This window comes from Macaca mulatta, chromosome 6 (genome assembly GCF_049350105.2).
Source record: "Macaca mulatta isolate MMU2019108-1 chromosome 6, T2T-MMU8v2.0, whole genome shotgun sequence".
Classification (NCBI taxonomy): Eukaryota; Metazoa; Chordata; class Mammalia; order Primates; family Cercopithecidae; genus Macaca; species Macaca mulatta.
In genome coordinates, this window is record NC_133411.1 from 140121336 (window position 1) to 140141902 (window position 20567).

General features: G+C 38.3%; 1 protein-coding gene and 1 long non-coding RNA gene across 3 annotated transcripts in view; one reads left to right on the forward strand and one right to left on the reverse strand.

Moving 5' to 3' along the window:
* Nucleotides 1–7973, forward strand: part of LYRM7 (LYR motif containing 7) — a 31067-nt gene extending 23094 nt beyond the window's left edge. For both annotated transcript variants that reach the window (XM_078005140.1, XM_015140692.3), the window contains one exon: nucleotides 2127–7973. In XM_078005140.1, the coding sequence (XP_077861266.1) occupies nucleotides 2127–2139 (13 nt within the window). In that variant the 3' untranslated portion in view covers nucleotides 2140–7973. The remainder of the gene's footprint in view (nucleotides 1–2126) is intronic.
* LOC114678900 (uncharacterized) overlaps nucleotides 1–20567 on the reverse strand; it is a 49901-nt gene that overhangs the window by 22789 nt on the left and 6545 nt on the right. The window lies entirely within an intron of this gene.

A 20567-nucleotide genomic window follows, 5' to 3' on the forward strand; every position in this document is an offset into this window, starting at 1 on the left:
TAAAAGTCTTGTTTCACTTTTGTAACACATGACGTTATACTATAATTTGTTGTTTTTCTAGCTGTCTTTTCCATTAGATTGTGAGCTCCTTGAATCTGAAGAGACTATTATATATTCACCTTCATATCTTAATTTCTTGATGTAATGTCTAGCATGAAATAGCCACATATAGGTTTGATAAGTGAAACAAATTATTGCCATTTTTAACAAGTTAAAACGTACACTACAATTTATTCTCTGATGAAATCTCCATGGGTTTGGTAAAAGCAAGCAAGATATAAACAATTATTAAATAATAATTATTTAACTGCTTTTCATTTTAGTAAGCCAAATTTATCATCTGGCTAATAAGTCGGCTATTTTTAGTCAGACCAGTTGTTTAATTAAGTGAAATATTCAGTTTGCCTTTTGGGTTGAATTTGTTTTAGTGTTGTCTTCTTTTTTTTTTTTAGAGAGAGTCTCTGTCTCCTAGGCTGGAGTGCAGTAGCATAATTATTGCTCACTGTAACCTCAAACTCCTGGGCTCAAGCAATCCTCCTGCTTCAGCCTCTTGAGCAGCTGGGAATACAGGTGTATACCACCATGCCCAATCTTCCCACCTCAGCTTCCCTCTTTTTTTTTTCCTGAACTTTCTGAGAGTAAGTTGCAGACATAATGCCTATTTACCCCAAAATGAACATTTTAAAAATTATGACAGCCCATTTGGGTCTAGATCTTCTGGAGAAATACTTTAGAGTATATTTCTTCAAGATCCTTCAATGTGTATTTCCTAAATATACAAGGACATTCTCTAACGTAACTGCAGTATAATGAGCAAAACCAGGGTATTAACATTGATGCAATGCTATCATTTAAATCTTTCCATTTGTCCTAATAATGTCTTTTATGGCAAAAGGAAAAAAAATTCCCTGTGGACCAGTATCCTATTGGGGATCACACATTGCATCTAGTCATCATGTCTCTTTAGTATCCTTATTCTAGAGCAGTCCTTCAGTCTTTCTTCGTCTTTCATGTCCATGATGTTTTGAAAAGTATAGGCAGGTTATTTTATAGAAGGTCGTGTGAGCATTTTTTGATTGATAGCTCATCTAGATTCAACTCTTCTAGAGAAAAGAAGAAGAAATCATGTATCTCCTCAAAAATTTGGAACTTTTTGTTTTTTTTTGGGGGGGGGGGGATGGACTCTCACTGTATCGCCCAGGCTGGAATGCAGTGGCACCATCTCAGCTCACTGCAACCTCTGCCTCCCATGTTCGAGCGATTCTTGTGCCTCAGCCTCCCAAGTAGCTGGAATACAGGCATGCACCACCACACCCAGCTGATTTTTTTTTTTTTTTGTATTTTTAGTAGAGATGAGGTTTCACCATGTTAGTCAGGCTAGTCTCCAACTCCAGACCTCAAATGATCATAGCGCCTTAGCCTCCCAAAGTTCTGGGATTACAGCCATGAGTCACCATGCCCAGCCAAAAATTTGTGTCTTAAGAGCTTTATCTTGACTCCAGCAAGATGTTTTACCTAGGACTCAACAGGTTTTTGTTGTTGTTTTAGGGTATTTGTCAATGTGGGCACTATTGGCATTTTTGACAGGACAGTTCTTCACTATGCCAGACTGTCCTACACATTACAGAAGGTTTAGCATCTCTGGCTCCTGCCCACTAACTTCCAGTAGCATTCTCCAGTTGATGTGAACACGCAAAACACCCTCTTTTAAGAACCATTGTTATATAAAATTTAGAATCTTTAAATTAGGAGACCAGTCTTGCTTTTCATATAGTAGATAGTATAAGCAAAATTTCCAATTGTTTTCATTATCAGTAATTGGTAATTAAATGGCAAATAATAGAAGTTTTAGGTGAATTCTCTTCAGTTATTTAATTTGCTATATTTAATAATAAAGGGTTAAGTGGATCATATATGTTTTTATATAATCTGAAATGAGAATGCTATTAATTCTAATTAGAGTCAAGGATGCCACCTTAGATATCAGCTGAAATAAAATATCCCTGTAAGATTTATCTTAAAATTAGATATTTTACTAGTACAAATTTTAGGGGGAAATGAGTGTCCTTGCATTTAATTCTAATTTTAGTGATGTTAATTATTCTCTTTTTTTTGTTTTCTTTCAGAACTGGTCCCTAGGAAAGACCTTCTTGTAGAAAATGTGCCATATTGTGATGCACCAACTCAGAAGCAATGAGTTTTCTAGAATACAACAAGTCTTTGCACTTTTTAACTTTAAAATCTACAACTCTGGCAAAAGTCCTGGAAATACAGACATTTTTCTCTGAACTGACATATTGAAAATGAATGAATTACGGAATAGCTTCATATTTAAATTTCATGTTAAAAGGTCATTACTGAGAACTAAAGAACATAATTAAGTATTTCTAAAGGAAATTAGATAAGAAAACATTTCATTTTCATTGAAAATCAAATTTCATAAAGCAAAATAAACGCTTAGGGAGATATATTCACTCTTTGACCTTGATGAGTATTTGGTCTTACCGTAGCTATTTGAGAATGTGGTGCTTTTACAAATTGGTGAGTTTTCCTGCCATGTGAAATGCAATTATTACATTTAAATTATTAGATTAAAATGATATTTAGTCCTAAAAAATTAGTCAAAAAAATCACAGTGTGTGGCAGCTCTCTACAGAAAGTGGCCTTTGTTTTCTAAAGCACTGGGATTATTTCTGTAGCTAATATATAATTGTACAGTTTCTTTTTAGAGATAGAGAGTATCTCTGTGTTCTTATAAAGACTTTTTTTTATCAGTCTTCTGAAAATAGATGAATTCACCTAGGGTCACTATGGAATAAAGAAATCCTAATTTAAAGAGGAAATAGTGGCCTTTGATCAAACTAAGTAATATGGCCTTAGTAAAATTAGCTGTATTTAGACCAAGTTAGACTTTACTGTGAAATGTAGTAGGTGTCTACATTCTCTTCGTTTTCATTAATGAAACTTAAATGGCTTCTCTTCTTCCACATGTCCTGTCCTTGAGAAGATGGGCAGTATCACAAAAGGGCCTGGCAGTCTACCATCTAACACTAGGAACTGTAAAATCCTGTTTAATATTCTTGTTGTTTCTCTTTTATCTGTGTATCTTTGCCATTCTATTTTCTCAGTGAATAGCATGTTTTCTCCTATTCACTGATAAATTCTCTCATTTGATGATGATACAGGGTTTTTAATTTTTGCAAGATTCTCAATGCAAGCATTGTTATGTATCTAGAAGTTATACCTAGAGAAAAATGAAAGTTGTTTCAAATTTGAAATTTGCCCTTGTAAGAGAATGTTGAATGTCATCACACTATATAATCACTATATAAATGTGCTGACTTACAGTTATTTTAGTGTCTATATGACATATTTTGAGGAAAGTTGGCTGATGTTATTTAAATTTAATATATATTCTATATTTTAGTGTTATTGAATATTTTATCTATGAGCTTTTTTTCTTTAACCTGACTTCCGTGGTTCCATTTTTCATTCACATTAATTTAAATAACTCCAGATTGCTTTCTTATAGTCATTATTAGTAGCAAATGAGATTAATAATTCACATGGTTATTAAAGATAGTGGCTTAGAGATTTTAAGACTTATTGATATAGGGCTGGGCACGGTGGCTCACACCTGTAATCCCAGCACTTTGGGAGGCCGAGGCAGGCGGATCACAAGGTCAGGAGTTTGAGACCAGCCTGGCCAATATGGTGAAACCTCGTCTCTAATAAAAATACAAAAATTAGCCAGGTGTGGTGGCAGGTGCCTGTAGTTCCAGGTACTCAGGAGGCTGAGGCAGAAAAATCACTTGAACCCGGGAGGCAGAGGTTGCAGTGAACCGAGATTGTGCCACTGCACTCCAGCCTGGGGGACAGAGTGAGACTCTGTCTCAAAAAAAAAAAAGGTATATTGATATAGGTAGGTAGATATGATATTGTACTTTCATGCCATAAGACTACACAATAAAGTTCCTGGCCGGGCACAGTGGCTCACGCCTGTAAATCCCAGCACTTTGGGAGGCTGAGGCAGGCGGATCACCTGAGGTCAGGAGTTCTAGACCAGCCTTACCAACATGGAGAAACCTGTCTCTACTAAAAAAAATACAAAATTAGCCAGGCGTGGTGGCACGTGCCTGTAATCCTAGCTACTTGGAAGACTGAGGCAAGAGAATCGCTTGACCCAGGAGACGGAGGTTGCGGTGAGCCGAGATCACGCCATTGCACTCCAGCCTGGGCAACAAGAGTGAAACTCCATCTCAAAAACAAATAAATAAAGTTCCTGTGAAGTATATAAACATGTCAACAACAGGCTTGACTGTCACAAAATTGTGAAAGATGTGGCACTCTATTCTTTATATAGCATATGCTAATTTATTTATTTTTTGAGATTGAGTTTTGCTGTGTCACCCAGGTTGGAGTTCAGTGGCGCGATCATGGCCCACTAAAGCCTTGACCCCCAGGGCTCAGCAGTTCTCCCTAAGCCTCCCAAATAGCTGAGGCTAGAGGTATGCACCACCATACCTATTTTTTTTTTTTATTTTTAGTAAGGACAAGGTCTCACTATGTTGGCCAGGCTGGTGTCAGATTCCTGAGCTCAGGTGATCCTCCCACCTTGGCCTCCCAAAGTGCTGGGATTACAGGTATAAGCCACCACACCTTGCCTATTCTTACATATTTATATTTCAAATGGATTTTAACTGGTTATTTAATAGTTTAATTAGATAAAGTAATTCATGGCAGGGTATGGTGGCTTATGCCTGTAAATCCCAGCACTTTGGCAGGCTGAGGCGGGTGGATCACCTAAAGTTGAGAGTTCGAGACCAGCTCGACCAACGTGGAGAAACCCCATCTCTACTAAAAATGCAAAATTAGCAGGATGTGGTGGTGCACACCTGTAATCCCAGCTAGTCAGGAGGCTGAGGCAGGAGAATTGCTTGAGCCAGGGAAGCGGAGGTTTCAGTGAGCCAAGATCGTGCCACTGCACTCCAGCCTGAGAGAACAAGACTCCGTTTCAAAAAAAGAAAAAAATAAAACTTTTTTACACATGGGTATCTCACCATGTTGCCCAGGCTGGAGTGCAGTATCTATTCATAGGCACAATCATAGCACACTGCAGCCTAGAATTTCTGACCTCAAGCGATCTGCCTCAGGCTCCCAAGTAGCTAGGACTACAGGTGCATGCCACCATAACCAGCATTAATTAAATGTTTTTTATTTGTTTTTTTTTTTTTTTTAAGTTTTCTGTATTCACACAAGGGGTTGCCCAAATATAATTTTGCTTTGACTGTTGAGATCTAGTGAAAGTGGGGTATATGAATTCTAATTGCAAATATCCAGGCTCAGAGGCCCAGCAGGACTTTCTAAAACAATCTTTTAGCGGAAGTTAGAAATGGTATATAGCAGGAGAGTCGGATTTGAGAAGCATATGTAGATTCAAAGCTGAGGGAATATGGCAGGTAGTTTGTACAACATCTAATTCAGAACATTAAAATTAAGATTTTAGTCAAACTGTGTTTAAGTTGGTTCTTATTTTCCTGTAGATGCATCTCATAGCATCAGTACAATACCAAAAAAGCACACGAGAATAAGAATATGTGGAATTTCCATACCTATTGACAAAGCACATAATTTAACTCTAAATACAAAGCCATAGGTCAATAAAGAAATGAAGATTCCAGTTCTGAAGGCGAGTTTTCTGAATCCAAAGTGGATACATGCAAAATTAATATAGTTTTACTGTATATCAGTTGTTACCAATCAGAAATGGAAACATCCTATTTATAATAGCAAACAAAACTGTAAAATAGACTTTTTAAAGTCTGGGAATAGACTTTTAAAATAAGCTGTAACACTTAAAAAGGAGAGATATACTATGTTCCCAGATAGGACAATTGAAAATTCTGGAGATGACAGTTTTTCAAAAATATATTGAGGCCAGCTGCGGTGGCTTACACCTGTAATCCTGGCACTTTGTGAGGCCAAAGCGGGCAGATCAGCTGAGGTTGGGAGTTCAAGACCAGACTGACCAACATGGAGAAACCCCGTCTCTACTAAAAATACAAAATTAGCCAGGTGTGGTGGTGCATGCCTGTAATCCCAGCTACTTGGGAGGCTGAGGCACGAGAATCGCTTGAACCTGGGAGGTGGAGGTTGCAGTGAGCTGAGATCGCACCATTGCACTCCAGCCTGGGCAACAAGAGCGAAACTCCGTCTCAAAAAAAGAAAAAAAAATTCTCAAAATCCCAACATATTGACAAACACATCCACATAAAAATATAAAACTTCTGTGTTCTGTGAAAGCTACTATAAATGAAGTTTAGAGAAAGTTATTTGCCACCTATGTCAGGATTAAAATAGTTAATTGATCCTATGAATCAATTAGCAAAACAACTCGATGGAAAGATGGGCAAATGATACAAATAAGAAATTCACAAAAGAAGAAATACTAAGTCTTTAGTGATGAGGGAAATGTAAATTAAAATAAAACATGTTTGTTCATCAAGTTGTCACAAGTTAAAGAAACATATCCAATATTTGTAAAGGTTGTAAGACTGTAAGAAAATAGGCACTGCCATATCATTTTTAAAGGAATATAAATTATATGGCCTTTTCTTTCTTTGGGTTTTTTTTTTGTTTTTTTGTTTTTTTGTTTTTTTTTTTAAGAGACAAGGTCTCTCCATGTTGTCTAGGCTGGACTCGAACTTCTGGACTCAAGCAATCTTCCCAACATCATTAATAGCTGAGAGTAGAGACTCGAGCCACCACACCTGACTATGGGGCCTTTTTGAAAGGAAAATTGACATCATCAAAATTTTAAATATATTCAGTCTATTTCTCAAAAACTCACAAGAATACTAATAAATGTGTATTCAGATATATGTACAGAAATTGCTGTAGCATTGTAATTTTAAACACTTTAAAACAGATAAGTTTCCAAAGTTAGGGTATGATGAAAGAAAAGATGGCTTATTTATACTCTGGAATATTTTCCAAGAGTTGAAAAGGATGAGGATACACACACACACACACACACACACACACACACTCACACACACACAGATTGGGTATCCCTAATCCAGAAATTCAAATGCTCCAAAGTCCAAAACTTTCTGACCTACCAACATGACTGATGCTCAAAGGAAATGGCCACTAGAAGATTTCAGATTTTTAGATTTGGAATGCTCAACCTGTAAATATATAATGCAAGTAAGCCAAAATACAAAAAAAAAAAAAAATGAAATCCGAAACACTTCTGATCCCAAGTATTTCAGAAAAGGGATATTCATCGTGTGTGTGTGTGTGTGTAAGCAGGTGTTGCTAGGAATTCACTTATATACAAGAAAACTATTTTTGTATACATACTTGCATATGTATGTACGTATGGGTAGAAATGATACATGATAAATGTTAGTAGTTAATCGAGGAGGAAAAGAGATTTAGGGAAGGAAGCAGTAAATGAGAACTTTTATTCTATTTACTCCTGCACGTTTAAATATTGTTTACAGTGAGTATATCAACATGTAAGTGTTAAAAGACAATAAGCTACTAGTGATTTTTAGTATAAAATTATTATAAAATATTTTAAATGTTAGCAAATAATATAGCACACTCATGAACCTAATTCCCACGTTTGACAGTTGTTACATTTTGCCATATTTGTTTAAAGGTCCAAGTCATAAAATCTTGTAAAGCTAAACCCCACCCTTCTTTTTCTCCTCTCTCTCCAGGGATAATTACTGTTTTATAGTTTGTGGATATCATTCCCATACTTGTGTTTATACTTTTACCAAGTGTGTATATATTCAAAAAACTGTTTTGTGATTTTAAAATGTAAATGAATGGTGTTATGCTCCATGTATTCTGCAGCTTTTCATCATACATTAGGTTTTGGCGATTTCGCCATAATTTGGCTTGAATTTAGGTATTTTATGTTTTATTCCATTGTAAGAGTAAACAAGTTTGTTTATTCATGTCTCTGTTGATGAGTGATAGTATTGTCTCCAGTTTTTTTATGTTGCAAACCAATTTTCAAGAAACTCCAGCACATAGATTTTTATGCCCATGAAAAAGTTTACCTGGTTACACACCAAGAAGCAGAACTGTTGAGTCCTAGGGTACGTGCATATTCAGCTTTTCCGGAAGTTTTTAAATTGCTCTTTAAAATAGTTGTACCAGTTTACATTCCAATGGACAGTGTGTGAAAGTTCCCATTTCCCCACATCCTCACTGTTACGTATGATTTTTCTCATTGTCAAACTAATGGATATAAAATGGTATATTGTTTTAATTTGCATTTCTTTATTGCTGGGGAGGCAGATCGTCTTGTCATATGTTTATTGGCCATTATGGTTTTCCATTATGAATGTAAGTCTATATCTTTTGTCCTCTTTTCTCTATTGGGTTGTCTGGCTTTTTCTGACCAATCCTTTATATATTCTGGATACTAATCCTTTGTTAATTCTCTTTTTCCAATATGTGGCTTGTCTTTTAGTTTATGATAAACTTGACTGGGCTAAGGGATGCCCATATAGGTGGTAAATATTAGTTCCGGGGTGTCTGTGAGGGTGTTTCTAGAAGAGGTTAGCATTTCACTTGGTAGTCTCAGTAAAGAATGTCACTCTCACCAATGTGGGTGGGCATCATCCAATTTTTTGAAGTCCAGACTACAATCAAACAGATGAGGAAGGGCAAATTTGCTCTCTCTGCTTGAACTAAGACATCTATCTAGTGATATCACTGCTCCTGGTTCTCAGGCTTTCAGGCTAAGACCAGGACTTCTACTGTCAGTTCCCAATTCTCAGGCCTTTGGACTCAAGCTAAATTACACCACCAGTTTTCCTGGTTCTTCAACTTGCACATGGAAGATTGTTAAACTTCTTAGCTTCTGTAACTGTGTGAGCCGGTAGCTGTAATGGATTTCCTCTATCAGTCAATACATAGGTATAAATACACATATATCCTATTGATTCTCTTTGTCTGGAGACATTGACTAATACTATGTTGAAAACAGAGTAGGTTTGTGAAGACAGAGGAGTTCTGGACATGTCTTGATTGAGATGCTTATTAGATATCGAAGTGGAGATGTTAAAAGGACATTGGATATAACATCTGGAGTTTAGTACGTGATCTGAGCTGGAGATATAAATTTGGGATTTATTAGTGTAGATAAAATACTTAAAATCATGACATTGGGTGATATCATCAACAAATCTATTATAGATAAGAAGAAAGGTCAAAAATTAGGTCCTGGTTGCTCTGATGTTGACAGGTTAAGGGAACAGGGAGCAACAAACACAAGAGACAGAAAAGGTAAGGTAAGGATGAATGAAAGATAGGATTAAAATGAGGAGAATGTTGAGCAAAAGTTGGCAAACTATAGCTCACAGAGGCCAAATCTGACTTGCTGCCCTTTATTTGTTTACGTATTGTCTATGGCTGTTTTCACACTGGAGTCAGTACAGGCAGAGTTGAGTAATTGCAAAAGAGATTATAAGGGCCTCAAAGTTTAGAGTTGCTGTCTGGTACTTTACAGAAAAAGTTTGCTAATCTCTGGTATAGAGTCCTGGAAACCAAGTTTCATTGAAGAGGAAATGGTACCCTTTGCCAAATGCTACTGAGAGGCCAAGTAAGATTTAGATTAAAACTTGCCTGTTGGATTTAGCAACATGGAGGTAACTGATGAATTTGGCAAGACAGTTTCAGTGAAACTGTCTGGGAGAAACACCGTAGGCTCATGTTGATTCTCCCCCAAATTGATCTCTACATTGACTGTAATTGCAATTAAAATTCCAGTAAGATTTAAGGAACTAGTAAAACTGAAAAATGTATGAGGACTAATAAAGGTCCATAAATAGCTAAATCAGTCATAACAAAGATTAAAATTAGGTCTCCATATCCAAAAAAACTTTGATCCATGCCTCATACCATATACAAAAATTAAAAATCAATATTTAGAACTAAATGTAGAACCTATGTGAACCGCCAAAATTTGAGACAGGTCTCAGTTAATTTGAAAAGTTTATTTTGCCAAGGTTGAGGATGCGTGCTCATGACAGCCTCAGGAAGTCCTGATGCTATGTGCCCAAGGTAGTCAGGACAAAACTTGGTTTTATACATTTTAGGGAGACATGAGATATCAATCCATGAGAGACAAAGGCAGCATTCTTTTGAGTTTCTGATTAGCCTTTCCAAAAGAGGCCATCAGATATGCATTTATCTCAGTGAGCAGAGGGATGGCTTTGAATAGGATGGGAGGCAGGTTTGCCCTAAGCAGTTCCCAGCTTGAATTTTCTTTCCGTTTAGCTTAGTGATTTTGGGGGCCCAAGATATTTTTCTTTCACACCTAAAACTACAAAACTACATGAAGCAAACAAGAGAAAAATCTTTGTGACCTTTTTTAGGAAAAGATTTTTTAGATACAACACTAAAAGCATAATATATTTTTAAGAAACGAACTGAACTTCATAAAAATGTTTTGCTCTGTAAAAGTAACTATTAAGAGAATGAAAACACAAGCCACAGACTTGGAGAAAATATTTATAAATTGTATATCTGATAACTTTTACCCACAATATATAAAGAACTTTCAATAATGAGAAAACAACCCAATTTTAAAAATAGATAAATATTTGAACAGACACTTCCTCCGAAAAGATACTCAAGTGGAAAATAAGCATATGAAAAGTTGTTCAACATCATTAGTCACTGGACATTAAAAATTACAATGAAATACTACTACATACCTATTAGAATGGCCAATATTAGAATGGTTGACCATACCAAATATTGGCAAGTCTTATGCCTCAGCCTCTTTAGTAGCTGGGATTACAGGCATGTGTCACCACACTTGGCTAATTTTTGTATTTTTGGTAGAGATGGGTTTCACCATATTGTCCAGACTCATCTTAAACTCCTGCCCTCAAGTGATCCGTCTGCCTCGGCCTCCCAGAGTGCTCAGATTATAGACATGAGCCACCACACCCGGCCTGGGATTTTCATAAGTTGATTATGGGAATGTAAAAGAGCAGAACAACTTTGGAAAACTGTTCACCTTCTTTCCTTTTTTTTTTTTTTTTCCTGAGACAGAGTCTTGCTTTGTCACCCAGGCTGGAGTGCAGTGGTACAATCTCAGCTCACTGCAAACTCCACTTCCCAGGTTTAAGCAATTCTCCTGTCTCAGCCTCCTGAGTAGCTGGGATTACAGGCGCGTGCCACCACGCCTGGCTAATTTTTATTTTTATTTTTTGTTTTTTTAGTAGAGACAGAGTTTCACTATGTTGGCCAGGCTGGTCTCGAACTCCTGACCTCGTGAACTGCCCACCTTGCCTCCTAAAGTGCTAGGATTACAGGCGTAAGTCACCGTGCCCGTCTGCTCAGTTTCTTAAAAAGTTAAACACATACCTCACATATAATCCAAATTTTCTACTGCTAGTATTTACCTAAGAAAAATGAAAGAATTTTCTATACAAAGATTTATTTATATTAGCTTTATTTGAAATGGCCAGAAACTGGAAATAACCCAAATATCATCAACAGATGAAGGGCTGAATTGCAGTATATCCATACAAATGCAAACAATGGAATACTTCTGAGGAATAAAAAGAAACAGCAATAGCTATATGTCACCTCATGGATGAATCTCAAGATATTTATCCTGAGTGAAAGAAACCAGACCAAAAAAAAAAAAAAAGGTGTATATTATATGACTCCCATGTATATGAAATTTTAGAAACTACAAACTAATTCATAGTGTTACTGGCAGGTGCCCCAGATTCTTGCAATCCCCCAGTATAGAAATCAAGAGAGATCACCAAACATAGCAGCAAAGGAAACTTTATTCAACTTGTGCACAAGGAGCCAGCACCATGAAAGCAAAAGGAATGGGCCGCTCCTTGAGGGTAGTGTGTGGATTAGTTTTAATGAGTCTCTCTATAGGGAAGGGTTGGGTCAGCGCATGTATGGGAGGGTTTTTTCTAGCACTTGCACAGTGGCTCCACATGCTTCTTCATACATCCGATGTAGCATTAGTATTTTAAATCTTCATGGTCTGGGTGTGATTGTTAGCATTAAAATGAGGAAGGGGTAACTGTAAGTTGGAGATGAAGTCTAGCTGCACATGCAGAGCCCTGGGGAGGTCCCTAGCTCCCTGAAGGACGAAGTTGTTTTTAATAGTTTCTTAGGCATTTTGTTACTAATTGGCTGAGAGGTAAGCTAGCACTTAAGCAAGGGGCTTTTGTTCTTTTCCTCCAGACCACATTAAAACGGAACCAACCAGTCTGCATGTCTCAATAGTGACAGAAAGCAGATCAGTGGTTTCCAAGAGATGAGGGCAGAGGGACAGGTGGGCGAGAGGGATTAAGAATGGGCATGAGGTAATTTGGGGAGGATGATATAGTTTGGATATTTGCTACCCTCAAATCTCATGTTGAAATGTAATCCCATTGTTGGAGGTGGGGACTGGTAGGAGGTATTTGGATCATAGGCATGGATCCCTCATGCATGGCTTAGCACCATCACCTTGGTGATGAGTGTGTTCTCTCTCGGGCAGCTCATGAGAGACCTGGTTGTTTAAAACAGCTTGGCACGTCTCCCTATCTCTGTTGCTCCTACTCTTGCCCTGTGATAAGCCGGCTCCCTCTTCATCTTCTTTCATGACGCCTCATCAGAAGTGGAGCAGATGCTGGTGTCATGCTTGTACAGCCTGCAGAATGGTGAGCCAATTAAACCTCTTGTCTTTAGGAATTGCCCAGCCCCTGGTATTCCTTTATAGCAACGCAAACAGACTGATACAGAGGTAATGGATGCAATTTATTTTAACATATTTGTGAATCTCCTTATATGTAGTTCCACCTTGCTTTTAACCACTTCCTTCATTAGTCATTAACTTTTCACTTTACACTAAATGCTTACTAAAATATAATTACATATTCAACATTTTCTTTGTTCACCACTGCTTCTTGAATCCTTCTTCCTTTTTGAATTCAATTTCCTCCTTCTTGAAGTACGTTCTTAATAGTTTTTTCAGTGAAACTGTCCCTAAAAATATTTATCTTCACCCTTAATCCTGAATAATAGTTTGGTATAGAATTCTAAATAGGCTTTATTTTCCTTTAACACTTCACAGATAATATTGCATTATCTTTTACCCTCTCATTTTACTGCTGAAAAGTCTATTATCTCTTTGCAAATCCTTTTGGCTAATCCACCCTTTCTTTATGATTGCTTGTAAGATTTTTGTCTTTTCTTTGGTATTCTAGGTAGAGGTTTTATTTTTATTTATCCCACTCAACACTTGGTCTATTTCCTCTTACTGAGGATTTATGTTGTGCATCAATTCTAGAAAATTTTCATCCATTTTCAAATACTACCTCACAAAAACTCTCTATTCTTTCTTTCTTTCTTTTTTCTTTTTTTTTTTTTTTTTTTTGAGATGGATTCTCACTCTGTTGCCCAGGCTGGAGTGCAGTGGCAGGATCTCAGCTCACTGCAACCTCTGCCTCCCAGTTCAAGTGGTTCTCCTGCCTCAGCCTCCCGAGTAGCTGGGACTACAGGTGTGCACCATCATGCCCAGCTAATTTGTGTATTTTTAGTAGAGATGAGGTTTTGCCATGTTGACCAGGCTGGTCTTGAATTCCTGATCTCAAGTGATCCGTCCTCCTCGGCCTCCCAAAGTGCTGGGATTACAGGTGTGAGCCACCACACCCCGCCATCTCTATTCTTTCCTACAAGAATTCTTGTCAGACATCTCTCATTGTGCTTCATTCTGGTTAATTTGCTTAATTTCACAAATTTGGTACCTGCTGTAATTCACTACTCTCCTTAGTTGTGTCTAATCAGCTGTTTATCCACACCATGTATTTCTTATTTAATTTTATTGAGTTTATTTTTTAATTGCTACATTATTAGAAATAAGTTGTTAGGAAAATTCATTGTTCCTTTTTCACAGTGATTTGTTTAATTTTGGTTCCTCATTTATTTCACCATTTAAATATTCTAATTTATACTTTCTTTCAGAATGTCCTAACCTATCGAGTACTGCATGGTCAATACTCCTCTTTGCTCACCACACATTCTTTCCTCATGTGTCTTGTCATTTTTTATTGTGGGTACATCTTGAATGGCAATTGTTAATTCTATGAAGATATGTTGAGTTGTGGATTGTGGAAACGTCCCTCCAAATAGATTTTGTGCATGCCTTTGCTAGGCACCCTGAGGGTATTTTGGAGACTTCCATACCATACAAATCATTTAAAATTAAATTGCCTGGTGCAGTGGTTCATGCCTGTAATCCCAGAAGGGGATTTTGGAGGGCGAGGCAGGAGGACTGCTTGAGCCCAGGATTTCAAGATCAGCCTGGGCAACATTGCAAAACCCCATATCTACAAAAAATTTTAAAAATGAGCCGGGCTCGGTGGCACATGCCTGTAATCTCAGCTACTGGGGGGCTGAGGTGGGAGGATCACTTGAGCCCAGGGAGGTAGAGGCTGCAGTGAGCCATGATGGCACCACTGGACTTCATCCTAGGTGACAGAGTGAGACCCTATCTCAAAAAAATAAAATAAAGTAAAATAAGTTTATTTAAATGCAATTAAATGTAATCTAAATCACCACATGTGTGGCAGTTTTTTTGTTTTGTTGTTTTGTTTTGTTTTTTGAGATGGAGTCTCACTCTGTCACCCAGGCTGGAGTGCAGTGGCGTGATCTTGGCTCACTACAACCTCTGCCTCCTGGGTTCAAGCGATTCTCCTGTCTCAGCCTCCCAAGTAGCTGGGACTACAGAAGCCTGCCACCACGCCCAGCTAATCTTTGCATTTTTAGCAGAGATGGGTTTTTACCATATTGGTCAGGCTGGTCTTGAACTCCCGACCTCAGGTGATCCACCCGCCTCGGCCTCCCAAAGTGCTGGGATTACAGGCGTGAGCCACTGTACCCGCCATGGTGTGGCAATTTTTCTCTCTCACCAGTGATTTTTTCCCCCTACCCAGAGTCCCTGGAACCTTGCTGTCCTTAGGCTTATGGGGAGAGTTTCTCATCCACCTTTCATGGCACTTACAATCTTTTGAAGGGTCCTAGCTTTATGCCAAGCCAAAAACGTAGTTCTGCTCTCTGCTGCACTCACCACTTATGGATATGTGTAGCTGTTAGGGTTTATTTCTAAGTTCCCTAATTACCTCCAGGACTACATCAGTGTCAGTGTACAGTTATGCACTACTTTGCTTTTAGATCTCTTTTCTTTCTGGCATATGGGAGTTCACAAGAACTCCCTTCTTGTGAGTTCAGCCATGTAGTACGTGCCAGAATGCAAAGAAATAACAAACAATTAGTGGGGTCATGTTAAAAGGACACAGAGGTCAGATTGAAGGAAGACTTGCTGATCAAACATGGGACAATTTATCATCAAAAATAATAATGACCATGATAGACTAGCACACTGTATAAATAATAATAATAATCCGACTGGGTGCGGTGGCTCACGCCTGTAATCCCAGCACTTTGGGAGGCCGAGGCGGGCGGATCTCCTGAGGTAGGGGGTTCGAGACCAGCCTGACCAACATGTAGAAACCCCGTCTCTACTAAAAATACAAAATTAGCCGGGCGTGGTGGTACATGCCTGTAATCCCAGCTACTACTCGGGAGACTGAGGCAGGAGAATCGCTTGAACCCAGGAGGCAGAGGTTGCGGTGAGCCAAGATCACGTCACTACACTCCAGCCTGGGCAACAGGAGCAAAACTCCATCTCAAATAATAATAATAATAATAATAATCTATTAGTTCATAAAGATACTCAAAGAAAGAGAGAAGGTAAAAGGGGGGGAAGCTCATTTTTGTTCTCCAACTTTTAACTTTACTCTAGCTTTGAAGTTTTTCAAAATAAAATGTTGGAGGAAATTAAAATTGAATCTCATACATAATTTTGTTGTGGGTAGGGTTCTATTAACTTAGTCTACATGTTGCCAAACTCAGAATTCAGATACCAATTCTTTTTTTCTTTTTCTTTTCTTTATTATTCTCATTATTATTATTATTATTATTTTGAGACAGGGCATTACCCTGTCACTCAGGGTGGAGTGCAGTGGCACAGTCATGGCTCACTGCAGCCTCAACCTCCTGAGCTCAAGTGATCCTCCTGCCTCAGCCTCCCAAGTAGCTGGGACTACAGGTACACACCACCACACCTGGCTAATTTTTTTTGTTTTAGTTTTATAGAGACAGGGTCTCACTATGTTGCCCAGTCTGGTCTTGAACTCCTGGCCTCAAGTGATTCTCCCACTTCAGCCTCCTAAAGTTCTGGGATTACAGGCGTGAACCACTGCACCCAGCCTGGATACTGATTCTTTTTGAAAAAAACAAGTTTCTAAAATGTCTTTCTGGCAATTCATTGTTAATAGCTCTGGTCTCCTGAGGATAAGAAATCTTATTCAATGAAACGTGATTCGGGCCTTTAGGATTTTTTTCTTCTGCTATAATCTTTTCCCCAATTTCAACTGAATGCAATCTCTTCATTTATTCAACCAAGATTAACTGAATACTTGCCCAGGGTCAGTCTCAAAGACAGGTGCTAGTGATTCAAAGACAAGACAGTCTAGTGTGGAAGACCAGCAAGGAAGTAGGCAATTCCCATGAAACTAGCGCTAATTAGCAATTAAATACAGTATTTTAAAAATATAAAAATAATGTATTAGAACGAGCTTTGTAAAATATAATAAAAACACAATGTGATGTATTTAAGAAATAACCTGGTATGAAATAATTCACACCTAACACCATTTTTAAAATGCAAATTGGAGGTGAGTGCGGTGACATGTGCCTGTAGTCCTAGCTACTCAGGAGGCCGATTACTTGAGCCCAGGGAGTTCAAGTCCACAGTGAGCTGTGATCACATCTGAGAATAGTCACTGCACTCCAGCCTGGGCAACACAGTGAGACCATGTCTCCAGAAGAAAAAAAAATTAAAAATATATAAATTCGAAAGAGAAACACAGGATTTTGTTTGTGAGGGAGGAGTACTTTGAGGGATCTTAAGCTTCCTGCCACAAACTGCTCTATGTAGCTTTTTTCCTCTTATCTTTTACTGTGGCAATGGAACAGTAAAAAGTCTACTGTGTTTTAGACAGGATTCCCAGAGAAACAGACTGATGTAGAGATTTATACACAGGAGCTTTAAATTAGGGAGTGCTCTCAGGAAGTGAGGGAAGCAAGATTGGAGGGAGTGGTTGAATTTCAATGCAGCTGCAGAGGGGGCCTGGAGCTGAAATAGCCTTCAGAATTGTTCTGAATTGAAGCAAAGGGACCAGGCTTTTGTTCCCTGGCATTGAGGACAGGCCTGCCCCAGGGAAGAGACATAACCTTGGTGAGACAATTCCCATCAGTGGGGCAACTCTTAGAAAGAGCCATAGCTGTCAGCTTCTGCAGCCAACACTCTCAGGAGCTAGGGAAATAAATGCCTGGTTCTGAAGGGGACATCTGGATGATGCACAGAATTCACTACACCAAATAAGGCTTTTCCATAATTAGCTCAAATTGCTGAAGCAAGAGAAGCAAAACTGTAAAGCTGAGTGTTTCTCTTCTGGTCAGTAAGGACCTCAGAGACAGTCTGTTGCCTACTCAAACCAAAAGAAAAATGACAAATCCATTCAAAAAGAACTAATTCCAAACTGAGATTCAAGGTGAGTTCATTAAATAAATATCAGTCTAGCACCACCCAGAGAAAAGCCCACCAAAGAGGAAGAAGGAGAGACTGAGTTCTAGTCACAGCTGTGTCGCTGAAAATAGGGTGTCTGAGCAAAGCACTGATCATTCCTGGGCTTCTGTTTCTTTTCCTGTACAATGAGAAGTCTGGACTAGATGATGCATTAGTTAGAATTATTTTAGTTGAAAGTAACAGATACTCATTTTAGCTAGCCTTAAAAAGAAAGGAGAGAGAGAAAAGAATGGAGGAATTGGTTTAAAGAATAAATTTGTGTCTTGTAGACCTATGTGTTGGAGCTGGGCTTACAGAACCATCTGGAATGCTATGGGCAGCCTAGGGATGCCCTGCACCCCCTAACTCTGCTCTTTTGTCATTCTTCACTATTGCTGCAGTCCACCTTACTCTGTTTTTTAGTTTACATGATGAAAACAGCTACTGACAGTCGGTCCTGAGTTTTCAACTCCTCTACTCAGTAGAGCACCCACACTCAAGCTAAAATCTCTTTATCTGAATTCTATGTTGTCTGAGAACAGAGTTCATTGGCCTTGAAAGAGAACAACCTCTCATTCAAAAACCTGTGTCTAGAAAAGGAACTCAGTGGAGAAGTTTCCAGAAAAGATTTAGAGGAATGTTTGGCAACGAAGATGTTCACTGTGTTATCTGTACAATCCTTTATTTTATGAAAGAATTAACTATTTAAGTAATAAGATTTAATTACTTTCTCACTGCTCCTAAAGTGATGCTTTAAACTGTCTTTTAAAAATTATGATGGTTATTTAAAATATATAAATTGCTATTGGAAATGTGGCAATAAATGAGGGAAGCTGAAGCAGAAAACTCTCAGCAAAATTCATTTATAAATTCACTTTTCTGTTCAGACCCGTAACAAAACCGATAGTGTTCAACTGGTAATAACACATCAAGCAGTACACAAAGAACATTTTCAGAGGAGGAAAATGCTCAGTGTTTACACAACTTTGTAGTTTTTCCTGACTCCTGATTGGTTTATGGCTTAGGCCAATTTCTGACATTCCCTTTAAATAAAAGTCATAGTCTAGGCCAAGCACAGTAGCTCACGCCTGTAATCCCAGCACTTTGGGAGGCCAAGGTGAGTGGATCACTTGAGCTCAGGAGTTTGAGACCAACCTGGGCAATATAGAGAGACCCCGTCTGTACAAAACAAAATACAAAATATATTAGCCAGGCATGGTGGTGTGTGCCTGTAGTACCAGCTACTTGGGAGGCTGAGATGGAAGGATTGTCTAAACCCAGGAGGTCAAGGCTGCCATGAGCTGTGGTCACACCACTGAACTCTAGCCTGGACAACAGAATGAGAACCTGTCTCAAAAAAACAAAAACAAAACAAAAAACATTATAGTCTATAACCAAAAGTGTAGCTGTCAAAAGGGTTTGTGAAAAAATTGACAGAAGCCATTGACACAGGGTGAGATTACAGGGACACAGTCTGCTTTAATTTAGCTAGAGGACACAGCTCATCTACACACAGAGCAATGGACTTTGCAGTGTTTCCAATCCTGGGTGCAAACATCCCTAACCTTTAGGTCCCCACAAAGATGTCAAGCTGCCAATAAAATGACCTGGGTGTGGGGGATTGTCCAGTCAACTCCTTGAAGAAGTCTATTCCCTTCCATCCATAAAGAGAAGTTTATACCACATTAATCCTTCCAGACCATCCTGAAGACTCTCACCACATGACTACCTGAGGAAGGGTTCACTGGAGAAGATGATACTGATTCACTCAGTCTTACCATAGATACTTAAAAAAGAGCTAAGGTAGTTTAGACTGGATGAATTAATATCAACTCTACTGAATAATCATCAGGCAGGATCAGGCCAGGGAGCTGCCTGAGATCTATTCTTGTACCAGATTTTCGCTGATGCAAGGAAATAGACAAATGCATAATTATTTGATAATTTTGGTGGCAGACTACAGCAGTCCTTTGACCAAATCTAGTCTTCCACGTGTTTTTGTAAATAAAGTTTGATTTGAATATAAGTATGCCCATTATTTTCATATTGTCTATGGCTACTTTCTTGCTACAGCAACACAGTTGAGTAGTTGTGACAGAGACTATATGGCCCACAAAGCCTAAATTATTTACTATCTAATTCTTTACATAAAAAGTCTGATGATTCCTGGTCTAGAAACAAAGAAATTAATTTTCCTATGCTATCTGTATTGGCAATTTAGAGCATTCCAAATTTGGCACATAATTATACATAATTCTGCTTTCAAAGGCTTATGTTTTCTGAAAGTGCCTCTCATATAGGCTTGTCTCAAAAGCATGATTTAGAAAAGATTTCTTTTCAACAAACAGTACTGAGTGAATAGGACATCAACATGGGAAAAAACTACTGGACAGTGTCTCACAAAAATCCATTTTGAATGGTATGTAGATCTAAACATGAAGGAGAAAACAATACAACTTTTAAAGGAAAATGTAGGAAAATATCTTCAGGACTTTGGGGTAGGCAAAGAGTTCCCATCTATGACTCAAAAAAGCATTAACTGTAAGGGAAAAAATTGATCAGTTGAGCTACATTAAACTTAATAACCTCTGTTTGCCAAAGACACCAATAAGAAAATGAATAGGCAAGCTCTAGAATGGAAAAAGATATTTGTGATACATATATCTGATTCATATCCAGAATATATAAATACTTACAAAAACATACACTAGAAAACGAGGCTGGGCACAGTGGCTCACGCCTGTAATCCCAGCACTTTGAGAGGCTGAGGTGGGTGGATTGCTTAAGCTAAGGAGTTGGAGACCAGCCTGGGCAACATGACGAAACCCTGTCCCTACAAAAATTTCAAAAATTAGCCAAGGCAGGGTGGTGCATGCCTGTAGTC